Below are 15,768 nucleotides of genomic sequence, written 5' to 3' on the forward strand. Positions count from 1 at the left end.
GATCCAAAACACTTCAGTCAACTATAAAACATATTTGTTGTATATACTTATACTCAATATACATATAATATATCTGACCAAGGTATGTAATTCGAATTTAATTGAAACTTAACACAATCAGGTAATAGGTAATTTTTTCACCTATTGTAGCATATTAGCTGATAATGATTTCTTAACTATCGTACTATTGAATGATATATTAAGCTTTTGCTATATAAGAAGGAAAGATATAAATGACTTACGTATAAGCTAAGTCATGATAAATTAATTATTGTATTTTAACTTAACTGTTAAGACTACTAATTATTATGTAGCTAGGTTTCTTTTTGTTTATAATTTGGTCATGTCGACAATTGATCCGTGTGTGAAGTATTTAATTATGAAATGAAGCAGCCATTTATTTATTTCACAATATAATTATTGTCATTACGTATGGTTTTGATAAAAGTCAATTGTACCGATAATGTTTAGAATAAATCAAGAAAAAAAATTAGAAATAAGATGCAATTGATAATTTAGGAAAGAAATAGGTTCAAAAAAGAAAATAATTTGACTTTGCATGTATCCACCCTCTTCAAATTATATGGAATATAGTATTGTTGTGATCATTCAAGAAAATAAAAACAAAGAAGAGACAAACACCTTATTTGTTTGTATATTTAATAGGGATTTGGAATCTTAATTATTCAATTTTTAGTAAATAATAAGTATGTCTATCTTTTAGATCTTAATTTTAATTATTCAATTCTTAATTTTCAAGTATTTCTTTTTTCTGTGTTTTGCAATCAAAGAAACTAAATAGGCTAAAAGATATTAAAGCTCGAGTCCAACAAGGCAGAAAGTAGGGTTGCAAACTTTTTTTTTTTTTAGAACATAAATTTTTATCGGTTATCGATTTAAAAATACGTTAAATTAGTTTAAAATTATTAAGATATTGTTTATCGACAATCAGTGATGGTTTTTAACAGTTAAGATTTGACACGGAATAATGATTGAAAATCATTTAGAAATAAAATAACAAACAAAATAAACCATACACGTGAGTTGACATATTATATCTTGTACAAAAGTAAACACAGACACATTGTAGTATAATTAAAAGTTTCAAATTGCCAAAAATAAAAATATGAAACTAAACGTTAAATATTTTATATGCCGATTGATATAAATATAATTACAGGGCTAGTCATGAAAAATATCAAAATGCCAAGAATCAATAACTCATAGTAAATATTATTAAAATTATTATCGGAAGAGCTAAATCAATTACCCATTACTATAAATCACAATAAATTTGGGTTATCATTTCAATTCAAATAGTAAAAAAAAACAATGTTTTTTGTAACATGGGCGCAAAAGATATTTGGAAAGGAAGGCTCTAATTCTGCGATCAGTTTCACATAATTTCATTGATCTTTTCAACTTCTCAATCCCCAAATTGATATGACTCAGTAGGTCAAATTAGGAACACAGATACAAAATCAACGGTGCCGGAAAGTACTTCTGACTGAAAATTCACAGGCATTGCACCGGCGATCGGCGATCGGCGATCGGCGATCAGTTTATATTGCGTAAACTGAAAGAGGTAACAAACTGACATCTCTTCTCATTCCTTGGGATTTATATTACACACATTTTCCATTTCTGAACCCTGCTATGATCAACTTGAAGACAAGTTTTATTGCATTCCGAATTCTATGATGATTGACAATGAGTGAATGCCTGATGTATCTCTATTTTGATGCTTCTAGAAATTACTGTAGCTATTAATCTAGCTTTAAGATAAATATATCTAAGATACTATTGTAGATCATTCTAGAAGCTTTTGTAAAAAATCTTAAGTTCTTTTTTTGATGTTCCAAAGAGTTAACTTTAGTCTTTTCAGTCTATTTGTTGAATATCTTTTGTCTTTACTACTTAGGAAGTGGAGAAATTTGGATATGCAAAGGGAGAAACTCTGGACTTTACACTTCTAGATGTGTTCAACTCTTAATTTGATATTTTTGTTAATACTTGAGTAATTTTCAACTGTAAATCTATACTCCGTTACTGTAGTAGAGAATTCTATACAAATCTTTATTTAAAAACATACCATACACAAATACAAGTAGCGAGTAATAAATGAATGCAACATAAATCAACCATTTCACAACAAACTAGAACATCTAAATTTACTCTATTTTAACCTGAGATAACTGAAGATTGGTTTCTCTGGGACAGTTATGCACTTGACAAGCCAACCAATTGGCCAAGATGCAGCTGCAAATCCAATGCAGATTCCCCATTGCCCCCAATTCAGCCTCTCTGTATTTGCAAACTTCTTTAGAAACTCCACCATCACCACTTGGAGAACCAATGTTATTCCGATGATTCCCATGAACAACTTGTTCTTGTGTATTCCCTCAAAGACATTCTTCTTCTCCAGGTTTCGCGCGTTGAATTCATTGAAAACTTGGCAAAGAACAAACGTGTTGAAGATCAATGTATCGTTTACCCTCTTGCTGACACCAAAGATTGATTCTCCTCCGAATTGTAAGGTCAATAAAACAGCAATCTGATATAAGGCCTGAGCCATTAGATTTCTCCACATAATGTTGGTAATAAGCGGTGCAGTCCTACCGACAGGTTTCTTCTTCATGAGTTCCTCCGTTGGCTTCTCTGTCGCGAGTGCTAGTGCCCCTAATGTGTCCATGATCAAATTTACCCATAGCAACTGTACTGCTGTGAGTGGTACCTCACCAGATGAAACAGCGGCTACAAAATTGATCACGAGCGCAGCCACATTTACTGTGAGCTGAAATTGGATGAATTTCTGGATGTTGTTATAGACACACCTTCCCCATTTCAAAACTGTGGCAACTGAAGCAAAGTTATCATCCAAGATGACTATATCAGAACTCTCTTTAGCTACTTCAGTGCCTTGAATCCCCATAGAAAGTCCTATATCTGCTTCCTTTAAAGCTGGTGCATCATTCGTTCCATCACCGGTGACCGCAACCACATGACCTTTCTTTCTCAAGCATTGCACCATTAGAAGTTTGTCAAAAGGGGATGATCTTGCCATCACACGTATCTTCTCCACTCTCTCCATCCGTACTTCATCTGTTAGGTTGCGAAATTCTTCACCTTCTATGACTGCTCCTTCATCTACTTCCTGATTAGGATGAAGAATTCCACATTCTGTTGCTATGGCTTTTGCAGTGAACACATTGTCACCAGTGATCATCTTGATGTTCACACCAGCATTTTGGCAAGCTTCCACTGCTTTCTTCACGCCTGGCCGACATGGATCTTTTAGGCCAACAAAGCCCAAAAGAATGAAAGAGTTGTCTGGAATATCTCCATGCATATGTTCATTATCCTTCTGCTCAGCTTTTGGCACTTGTTTGTGTGCGAATGCGATACATCTGAGGCTGCTGGCAGCCATTCCTTCAATTATCCTGTTACATTCTTCCTTATCTGATTCCTCTAGAGGTTTTACGTTCCCTTCTAGATCATAGTAATGGGAGCACATTCTTAAAATCATTTCAGCAGCACCTTTCCAGTGCGCATGAATTGTGCAATCACTGATGTTCTTGACCAGGACACCACTCTTCTTTTTCTCTGAATTGAAAGCTTCCACATGTAGAATGTTGAAATTTCTTTTGATTTGATCCATATCCATGTTCAATTCCATAACAGCCCATGAAAGAATAGCTTTTTCAGTAGGACTGCCTGAGAACTCGAAGCTGGAACATGAATCCGTGGACTTGAAAACACTGCCTGTAGTGTTTAATCCAACCCCTTGGTGTAATAATTCAAGAACTTTGGCTGAAATTGTTGTATGACTTTCTGCCTTCACGTGCTGTTTGCCTAAGAAAAACTTTGTCACGGTCATCTTATTTAATGTAAGAGTACCTGTTTTGTCTGTACAGATGGTGGTGGCAGATCCCATAGTCTCACATGCGGAGAGCTTCCTAACCATTGCCTGATCAGACATCATTCTCTTCATGGAATAAGCCAGAGTAAGTGTAACAGCTAAAGGCAAGCCTTCAGGAATTGCGACAACAACAATGGTAACAGCAGCAGCAACAATTCCCACCACAGCATTGATCACATCATCAGATGATGTCTTGCTCCCGTTGAATTCTTTGTTCCCATACTCATCTTTTGTGGTCCCAGTAAAGTATCTAACCAATAGGACAACAAGAACTAAGAAAGCAACTAGCAACCCAACTTTACCAATCGATGTAGTAAGCTTGTTGAGTCGTTCTTGGAGAGGGGTTTGCTCATTAGAATCACTGCTGATTTGGCTCATCATTTCACCCCAGGTCGTGTTCATTCCAACTGATGTCACAAGCATCATGCCATAGCCATCGGCAATCTTTGTCCCAGAAATCAAGAACGGATTTTGTCTAAGGTTAATCGCGACATGATCACTTTCACCTGTCATGCTAGATTCATCCACTTGTAAAGAATGACCTTGTACCAAAATCCCATCAGCAGGGACTTGATCTCCAATCTTTAAGCAAATGACATCTCCAACAACAATTTCAAATATCGATATCTGTTGGCGCCTCCCCTTTCTAACAGCTTCGACTGGGATATTTTTGCTCACCTTGGAAAGTTTATCGAACTGTCTGTTTTGTCTAAAATTACTAATAGACGAAACAGCAATGACAAGAAACACCGCGACATAAATACTCCCTCCATCGTACCATCCTTCTTTCAGTCCATGCTCCTTAATTCCAAATCCAAGAGACAGAGCAGCACAGAGCAAAAGTATAATGATAGTAGGATCTTTGAATGATTCCCAAACAAAGATGAAGAAACTTTTACTAGGTGGCTTACGATACGTATTGCTTCCAAAAGCCTCATGTCTACGTGCAACATCTTCTGAATCTCCGCTTACACCATCAGTTGTATCACTTTTGAGAGAAGCAGCAACACCTTGTACACCTCCAAGGTTAGCAAGTTTGTCGATGTTTTTATCCTTGACAAGCTTAGATAGATTTGACTGATCAATGCCTGAGAAAAAAGGGTGGTGTTGAACTACATCAATTGCGATTGTATCAGTCGATACATGACGTGCTTTTCTTGGATTGTAGGCAGCTCCATGTAATGCTTTAGTGCTGGTCTTAATTTCAAAAGCTCTGGAACAATAGATTGTAGCAAAAGCTAAGTGCCATCTTTTTTTGCTGGAGAAATCAACTTCAGATGGCAAATCAAGTGTAATGTGCATGCAGAGATAATGCAAGTTTGCTTGAAACATCATGGACAGGCCTTTCTATGACTGTAAAGGTGGAAAATGCTAGCGTAATGAAATTAATGTTTGTATTATGATGACGATTGATGAAACTTAACTAGTTCAGGATTGAGACGTAGTTAATTGATATACGAAAGAAAAGATAAAATTGTGTTTGGAATTGGATGAATAAATTTGTTTCATGGAAGATCCTTTTTATAGGGAAGCTAAAATATGCCCCCGCGTAAGAAGTTATAACGGCAGTTTATTGACTTTTAAGTATGTTTCCATTGGAGGGCCATGTATCTGTATTAATGTCCATGTCCAAGCATTTCCAGCTTCCTTCTACACTATTTGGGTGAATTGGTTAAAGTCATAAATAGTTAACTTTTTAGTCTTTGTAAATAATTTATTGTTCTAAAGTTTCAAATTTCACATGTAAAGTTTCAGGATATTGTCTTGAAGTTTCACTCGTCGAATTTGAAAAATGATTATTAAGATGGGGTCGCAAATATGGCTATTAAGCTGATCATCTTATGGGTGTATAATAATAAAAACATATCAATGAGAATTGTATATCGTGTTAAACTTTGAAAACAAAAGAAGACTTTTTTCCAAAGATGCAAAAAAATTGAAATAAAAAGTGGGACCACAATTTTAAAGCATAGGGCCTAGTTTGCAACTAAAGTAGATAGAAGTATAGAAGCTTTTTTCTCATATATTGAACTATCAAACATACCTAATCTTGTCGACAAATTTGAAATCCAAACCTAGTCGGTTCAGTTTAATAACAGAGTTATAATTTTCACTAAAGAATTCATCATTTGCTACATAAATAGAAAGATTATATAATCCTTAACTTTGTTATTTAAAATTGATACATCAAACTGACTCAAAATTTGAATGAACATTAAGCTTTGGTCTTAATTGTGTCGTGTTTAACATTTTTCCATGTTAAACTTGCTAGAATTATCATTTCATGTTTCCTACTAAATTATTTCCATCCATCTATATAGAAATTCACTACTCAATAAATTAATCCATGGGATGGACTACATCTAAATTAAGTACTTTTAACATAAATTTAGTAAACTTGTAATAAATAATAAATATTACTTATTACATATAACTTTAAAAGTATTTGCTGAAAATTCTTAAACATCACCTATAAAATTTATATCATAAATTCGTTTCTACACAAATTTCAAAAAATGTGTAAATGATTTTAATATTGAACCTTGGACATATAAAAGTTTCGAATCGATTTTCTTTAGAAAGAAGATCTTTTATTTCATGATAGTCTGCTTCAAAGTTAGTCATATACTTCACATGTTTCTAGTGATTCACGTGATATCATCAAATGATACGATGCACTAGAAAAACAAATCTATAAGGAAAGAACAATATTTTCAGATTTGAATTTTTTTTTGTTTTATTAATCGAATTAATAATTATTATCAGGATTTTCCAGGAATTTCAGTGCAGTAAAATAACATTATTCGAATATGTTCTTTGCGCGTTATATTAACAACTTTGCTTGTACAATTTCAACATAAATACGTACACATACTATATAGTATTATCTATTGATTCAAGTATATACCTTGAATTTTCTACCGTTTGGACATATTATTTATGTTTGATACGGAGAAAAATATTTTTTTAATGTTTTCAGAGATCAATTTTTTGCGAAAATAATTTCTTTTTAAATGAGGAAAATAACTTTTTCAATGAAACTGAATAGTTGTCTCCTCTCCACCCTCCAACACAGGCTTGCGACCATCATCACCCTCCCAGACAGTGGTAGAGTCAGGATTTTCAATAAAATGTTCAAAATTCGTAGAAATAGATACACAAAGTAGCCGAAGGGAGTTTGACATCTACTATATATACATAAAATATTAATTTAGTCATGTACACATAGTAGAATTTTCCATCGAAGGGGGTTCATCCAAGGTAGCTCCGCCCTACTCCAGAGCCGCACCACCGCACACGCCTACATACCCTTCGATTCTTTTTTTATAATATTTATCTAGATTATATAAAATATTTATGAAATAATACTAAAAAATAAATATATATCTCATTTATTTTCCAAAAAATATCATTAAAAAAAAATTCCGTGAAAAACATTTTCACATGTAAACAAACCTAAAAAGGTACTTGAACTTGCTGTCTTCCTAAGTTATGCGTGGAGGTGTAATTGATGTTCCCTTCAATCCCATAACTTTGGGGATTAGTATTCTTTTGCATTGATTCGTTCACTTTCTAGTCCTTTCTATGTGGTTTCCTAAATATTCTTTATGATTTTTCATATAGCTAGTCTTCACATTTTTAAAATAATAGATTATGTGAGTAAAGAATCTATCGAAAATAATTTTTTTAATTTTCGCAAAGTTGAAATAAAATCATGTACACATCACTTTTGTTAGAATATTATCTAATATGTAACATAACATTCAATATGTTATTATTTTAAGTTGAGGATCTATTAAAAATAATCTTTTTACTTTCATATAAGGTATGAACAAAAATTACATACACATCACTCTTTCGAGAATATCCCATTTACAAAATTATATTGAATATGTTGTTATTTGAGTCGACGATCTATTAGAAATAATCTTTCTACTTTCACAAGATAGAAAAAAAATTGCTTACACAGTACTTTTTCTTAGAATATCATATTTATCAAATAATTACACTGAATATGACATTCTTATGATAATCAAAATTTTCATTTAAGTGTACATTACTATCATCACTTTTTTCAAATTTGAAATTAAAGAAAAATAAAAGGTAAGTTTAATAATCTTTTCAATTAACCAATTTATCATGGACATATAGTGTGAATATTCTTTTTTTAAAAAAAAAAAAAACTGCTACTGATGTGTTGATGATAATGAAATGACAAATTATAGCAGCTATATGGTCAACTATATAGTTAACTTAGATATTAAGATTATTTCATTCTTATGCAGCTTCTTTTAATGTCGACAATTTGTCTCCGTTATTTTATTAATAAATGTTATGACAGTTAGGGTTAGGCATAAAATTAAATGACAAACAATATAATATTGGAAATTTTGAATTTATTCCAAGTTTTCAACTATTTTATTATTTTTGCTTTCTTGTTAAGTAGGAAATTTCTTTTTTATTTTATATTTTGATGATAAAGTTGCATGAATTAACTTATGTGCACTTTAATTAGCTATCCATTTCATTAATAATTAGGTTGTATTTAATTTATGTTACCCAATTTCACTTTGGAGCTTTAATATATAGTGACACTATAGTTACGTTGTTCTATGTTTTATTTTTGTTTTGCCGTTCAAGTTAGTTTGTTTATATATATATCCCTAATGGGTAAAATTAGACTAATAAAATTATTTTTTTAGTATTTAAAAGGTAAAGTGAAAATACATATTACACTTAATCATAGTTAAGTACATTTTATACGAACAGCGGCTCGAACTCTAAATTAAGATGCAATAATATGTTTTCTACATTATTAGTATAAATAATTTAAATATTATTGTGTTATTTTTATTTATCGTAGTACATAATTTATTCTATTTTTAAAAATTATAAATCTCATTTTTTAAGAAAACTAATTATGCAAAAATAGTTTTTGATGAAATAAAATTAAGTCTATAGTTTTGAATATGTCATTCTCATGTATATCAACTTCTATAAAGAGTACATTAAATGATGGACAAAGTCCTCTAACAATTTGAATAGTTCTTATGATAATATTGTATTACGTAAGATATTGAGTGTCAAATGATGATATTATTATGATGTCAGTTTGCCACCTCAAAATTCATACTCTTTTTGTCTCGTCAATCTACGTGATATTATTTGATTTGATACGAAATTTAAGAAATAAAAATTGACTTTTGAAATTTGTAGCTTAAAACAAGTCATAAATGTTCGTGTGATTATAATAGACATTTTAAAGTTAAATTCTTAGTACTAAATATACAAATATGTCATTTTATTTTGGACTTACTAAAATAGTGTGTGACAAAGAGAGAATTCCTGTCATGCCCTTTTAGATGTCGTATTGCGTTTTTCGAAAGTTAATTTAACGAAATTTTTAAATTGAATTAGATTACATTAGTTTCATATTATAAACTAAAAATTCAGATATTCAAAAACTATACAAAATTAAAGTACTATAAATTGCATTTCTTTGCATATCAATATTATGAAGAAATATGTCCTAAAATGTTAGTCAATTTTTTTATTATTTAACTGAAAAAGAAAATTATGACAACTAAAAGGGACGGAGGAAGTACTATTTTTGAGTTTATATACTAGTATTTTTTTTCTCCAAAAAGCTTATGTATGAAGTTTGTTGCAAAGGAAAATTATGACAACTAAAAGGGACGGAGGAAGTACTATTTTTAAGTTTATATACTAGTATTTTTTTTTTCTCCAAAAAGCTTATGTATGAAGTTTGTTGCAAAGGATCTCTCAAGTTCCATAATGTCTTTCCAAGAAGGTTATAAAAGGGGATTCTTAATGATATTCTTAACTTTTCCTTGTCAATGTTAGGTATTTAAGAGTGCATTTTGATTTTTGGGAAGAAAATGAAGACTTAATATAAAGACAAATGTGAAAGAAAATTTTGATGTGGATTTATACCTTACGATACAATTTTCTAAGATAGTATACTTTCACTATCAATATGAATTTTATGTTCAAAGTAAACAATCAAGTTTTATTATTATAATGAGAAATGATAGACACAACAACACATTCTTTGGAAAATTCTCTCTTAGTAGTCCTTTTAAAAAATAGTAGTGTTTTCTTTTTTTTATTTTTGTAACTCTTTAATTCTAATTTGTCATTTGACATGTTTCAGATCATACAAATATTAATTAAATACATTCTAAATATCTTTATTTTAAGATTATAAACTTACAAAATTTATTTTTATTATTTTAAATTTCGTATCAAATCAAAACCTGATAAATAAAATTAAAGCAAAGATGTATTTTCTTAGTATTATAATAAAACACCCATAAAGACCTTTGGAAGTCTTGTGGATAAGAGAAAGAAGAGGCACACTCATCGTCAACCCTAGTCAATTTTGATTTTGAATTGGTCGTACATCTTATAGTAACATCAAAGTATAGTCTTTTTTGCAAATGCAACATTGTTTCTCAGTAGACAATTACACGAGTCATGACCCATTGGATACTACCATAACAAATAAAGAATTTATGATAATTATTTAGTAGCAATAATAATATGAAATTATTACATAAATATGATAATATTAAGACCTAGTTACATCATATTCTAGTTCCTTTTAAATCACAAAAATCTCTTAAATTTGGTGGAATCCTGATCGATACATCTCAAAACGTCGTGATAAATTGTGTCTCAATTTCATATACATCTAAATGTCACGATACATTACGTCTTAATTTCGGATATGTCACTCGCGTACCAGGGGCGGAGGTACATGGGGCCGAGGGGGTTCGGATCGTCGGAAAAATTATATTGTATATATAGGATAAATTTTTTGATTTACAAGTATATATTAAGTGATGAACCCCCTAAACATAAGCAAAGGGTTTGACTCAGTGGTTAGGGGGTTCAGGATTTCATAAGGTCAGCGCTTATTTTGCGAGTTCGAACCTGAGTATTTGCATCCCTTTTTAATATAATAATTTCAACTTTCAGCTGTTCTTATTTTTAATTTCTAAATGCGCACGAGTTCGAATCCCGGTAAATAACATTATTTTTCTATAGTTTGAGCTGCTTTTTCTTTTCTATTTTTATAACATCAAGTAAAACTTATAAAAAAAATTAAGTTTTCATAATTTAAATTTAAAAAGACACTCTCACACTCATTTTAAGTCAAACATTTCATTTATATTTGATTAAAGAATTATATAATTATAAGTAAGATTAAACAAATAGGTGTAATCATTTAAAAATTTATAAATAATTATAGATTTTTTGTGATATTATTCCGTCTTGATTATTATTTTTTTCAACGCCAATTTTATTGTCTTGATTGAATTTGGATAATTAAATTTTTGTTAAAAATAGATTCTCTCGTACTCATTTTAATATTATGTCAAACACATACTTCTTTGATTTTTATTTTTTATGTTGAGGTAAAGTTGAATTTTATTTAGTTGCTTAAATCAAATCCGACCAGTTTATATTTGAGCCCGCCCGCTTTTATTAACACGACCTGCTTATTTGTGTATATTATTAGTGTGCTTACTTATTCTTTGATCTCCCTCGATAAAAATTCCGCCTCCGCCACTGCGCGTACGTCTCGATACATCTCGTTAGTAATGTATCCGATCATTACATCGCGTAAAGTGATAGCATCCGAGAATATGAGATAGTAGAGATTTTTGTAATTTTTTTAAATGATATAAAAATTTAAAGAATATGATCAAATAAATTGTCAATACAACAAAAATAACTTTCAACGATAATAAATAAACATATTAATAAAGGTGCTAAAGCCTTTACAGGCATTAGTTAAGTGTCATTAGATCAAATGTCACTAAAGCCTTTAGGGACATATACAATGAATACTAATTACCGCTAAAAGTATACATTTAGCGATAATTGCTAATTAATTGTCGCTAAAGAACAATTTTAATGTAGTGTGTGTATTTCGGTAATTTTTCCATATGAATATAATTACTTTTATATTTTATTTAGTGATACTAATATGATAAGAATATTTGTTATCATGATTCTATATATAAATAAATGTGCTAAAAGTTTTATGCAACAAAAACTATAGTAGTAGTTAGTTTTCCTTTTGTAATCTAAAGGGTAATTTATGACAAGCAACTGCATTGGTTGACCTGGTCAATGTTAAAAATGCAATTTTGCTATTTATTCTACATCAAGAGAATTTGTAGATGTGTACTTTTGTAAGGGAACAAAACTTATTAGGATTTGTTGATTGGTCGTTGGTTAAGATGTAAATTATTTAAGTGAAAATTGTGCATATAAGTAAATATATATTAATTAATTATTTAACATATCTATAATTTGTCTTAATTATAATTTGCAATCTATTTTAGTTATAATTATGCAACTTGGCTTTTTAGCTTTGTTTAGTTCGCACGTTTGTATAATTCAAAATTTGTATATATAATTTATCTTATTTTTGTATAATATAATTTGTTTAACTATTTATATTTGAATGTTTATAATTATATAAATTCGTTATTTCGAGTTTATACAAAAATAATTGAATTATGCTGTCACGATCCAAAACGAGCCGCGAGTGGCACCCACACTTACCCTCCTATGTGAGCGAACCAATCAATCTAAACCCCAAATCATTTATCAATAATTGAACCAAAATGAACAAAATACAATGCGGAAGACTTAAAACTCATTAACGAAATCAATAATAACTTCTAAAATGTATAAATTACTATTCCCAAAATCTGGAAGTCATCACCACAAGAACAATCTATCCTCAAATTACTAAGTCTAAGAATGTCTAGGTAGCTAAAACAAATAAAAGAGATAGTCCATGTTCGAACTTCAAGGACATCAAGACATGAATGAGAGAGAATCCAGTCCGAGCTAGGAACAATAGCTCACCCTGAAATCTGACGTGATGAAGGCTGACTAGAGTTGCGGTTGAGTTGAAGACGACGGTACGTTTGCTGCACTCCACAAATAACAAAGAGAAAACATACAAGTAGGGGTCAGTACAAAACACAAGTACTGAGTAGGTATCATCGGCCAACTCAGAATAGAGAGCAATATATAATGAATAATAATATAAATCAACTACAATACTTAACATGTGGCAAGCAACAAACACATGAACCATTGGGCACAACCCAAGCACATCTATGAGGACTCAAGCCTCCACACCATACTTATTTGGGAAACAGGTTCATTAAATTTGAGTATATTAGCATAATTCAAGATTAATTCTTTTTACTATCCTGGTGTCGGAACGTGACACTCCGATCCTCCTCATACTATCCTGGTGTCGGAACGTGACACCCGATCCACTACTACTATCCTGGTGTCGGAACGTGACACCTGATCCATTAATACTATCCTGGTGTCGCAACGTGACACCCGATCCATTAATACTATCCTGGTGTCGGAACGTGACACCCGATCCATTATTACTGTCCTGGTGTCGGAACGCGACACCCGATCCACTATTACTATCCTGGTGTCGGAACGCGACACCCGATCCACTATTACTATCCTGGTGTCGGAACGTGACACCCGATCCATTAACCTCATTCTTTTAGTTCATCAAGCCTTCTTTTATACCAAGACATCATCATTAACAAAGAGGTTTTAAGATTTAAGATTCAGCAGCCTCATCATGCTTATTTTATCACAATTATATAATCACATCATGCAAGCACACAATTAAGCATATAGAAGACTTTACAATACTACCCAACACATATCATTCGCTATTAAGAGTTTACTATGAAGTAGCATAAACCATAACCTACCTCCACCGAAGAATTGTGATCAAGCGAGCTACTTCTCAAGGTCTTTGCTTTCCTCTTCGTTCTCTCCTCTCTCGCTCGTTCGTCCCTCTCCTCTGTTCTTTCTATTTTTCCTTATTCAAACTCTTTTTCTTTTACCCTAATTACCATATAATTAAGCATAAAAGATGACAAAAGGAACCCACTATTTATTCCAAGGTTGTCTCCTTTAACCCCCAAGTAATTGAATTATTAACATTAAACCACTAACTTTATAATCATAAGCAGGAATAGTCCAAAACGCCCCTTAAAAACTTTTAACAGGAATCCGACCCAGTCAGGTTTACGCAGCCTGTGACGGCCCGTCGTGCCTGCGACGGTCCGTCCTGCTGCTTCCGTCACAAAGTTCAGAGACTAAATTTCACTAAAGGGTCTGTGACGGTCCGTCGTGCCCACGACGGTCCGTCCTGCCATGTCGTCGCGAAGTTCAAAGAGTTGTTCTCAGTACCCAAATTTTTAGAATCTAAGTGTTTTGGAACGAGACCCCCTCGACGGTCCGTCGTGGGATCCGTCGACCCAGACAGTTATTACCAGAATAAACTCTACTGTTCAAAAACGACTAAACAGGTCGTTACATATACCAATATATTCATGCATTATACAAACCTGTGAATTATACATATTTACGAATAATATAAATAAAATAACTTAAACTGTAGCTACAATCCATAAATATAAAAACTATAGCTATAAAGTGTTATTAAATTTATTAAAATAACTATTTACGAAAGTTCCTCATTATTTAATATATCTATGTTTTCTAATTTTAAATGTACATATATAAATACAAAAACTTATATAATATTAAATAAATAGATATGTATATATATATATTCTACGTGACATATTGTGTTACGTAATGCTTTTTTTACTTGGGCCACTGATTGTTGGACCATCATGAGGTGGGCACTGATGTATTGAATTGGACGTCACATAGGTTGAAAATTTGCATATGATGTGTATAAAATTTGACTTACATACTTGTAAACTCCAACTTTAGTATGTCACGTTTTTTTTTTTTTTAGTAAATTCTTAATTTATTATTATATGAGTAAATTTTAATTTTATTATTTCGAGAGTAATTTTTAAATTTATTTCTTCTTAATTATTCTATCCTTTTTAGAGGTGAGTCATGATTCGATTGCTAAACGTACTAATTTGATTATTAAAAAATTATGCATGTAATCAATTATTTGTATCGTTATTTTTGCAAACATCAAATTGTGAGATAATAATAGGCACACTATGAGATCATTCAGAAGAAGCATCTATTAAGACCATTAAGTATCTAAATAATTCACTAGATGAATGAATAGATCCATAAATATCCGTATACATTTCTAAAATATAGGAAATTCAATCTCAATTTTCATTTATGATAATCTCACAATAAACTTGTCTTGCTTACGAACAGTACAAATAAAATTCAATCTCAATTTTGATTTTGAATTGGTCGTACATCTTATAGTAACATATTAATATTGAATAAGACCCAAGATCAAAGTAGTCTTCTTTTGCAAATGCAACATAGTTTCTCAGTAGACAACTACATGAGTCATGGCCCATTGGATGCTAGTATAACAAAGAAAGAATTTATGATAATTATTTAGCAGCAATAATAATATGAAATTTTTACATAAATCTGATAATATTAAGATCTAATCATATCATACCCTAACTCTCTTTTAAATCACAAAAATTTCTTAAATTTTGGTGAAATTTTGATACATCTCAAAACGTCGTGATAAGTTGTGTCTCAATTACGGATACATCTCAATAGTGTCCCAATAAATTGTATCTTGGTTTCGAATATATCACTCAACGTCCTGATATATTGTGTATGTCTCGATACATCGCGTAAAGTAATATATCCGATCAATACATCGCGTAAAGTGATTCATCCGAGAATAGAAGAGAGTTGAGATTTTTGTAATTTTTTCAAATGATAGAAAATTTTAAAGAATATGATCAAATAAATTGTGTATTTAGGTAATTTTTCATAAAAATATAATTATT

General features: G+C 31.1%; 1 protein-coding gene across 1 annotated transcript; it reads right to left on the bottom strand.

Moving 5' to 3' along the window:
• Positions 1-2,052: 2,052 nt before the first annotated feature.
• LOC138338172 (putative calcium-transporting ATPase 13, plasma membrane-type) lies at positions 2,053-5,653 on the bottom strand. The gene has a single exon (XM_069288893.1). The coding sequence runs from the start codon at positions 5,252-5,254 to the stop codon at positions 2,177-2,179; it is 3,078 nt and encodes a 1,025-aa protein (XP_069144994.1). The 5' UTR covers positions 5,255-5,653; the 3' UTR covers positions 2,053-2,176.
• Between the last annotated feature and the right edge of the window lie 10,115 nt (positions 5,654-15,768).

This window comes from Solanum lycopersicum, chromosome 9 (assembly GCF_036512215.1).
Source record: "Solanum lycopersicum chromosome 9, SLM_r2.1".
In the NCBI taxonomy this organism is placed as follows: Eukaryota; Viridiplantae; Streptophyta; class Magnoliopsida; order Solanales; family Solanaceae; genus Solanum; species Solanum lycopersicum.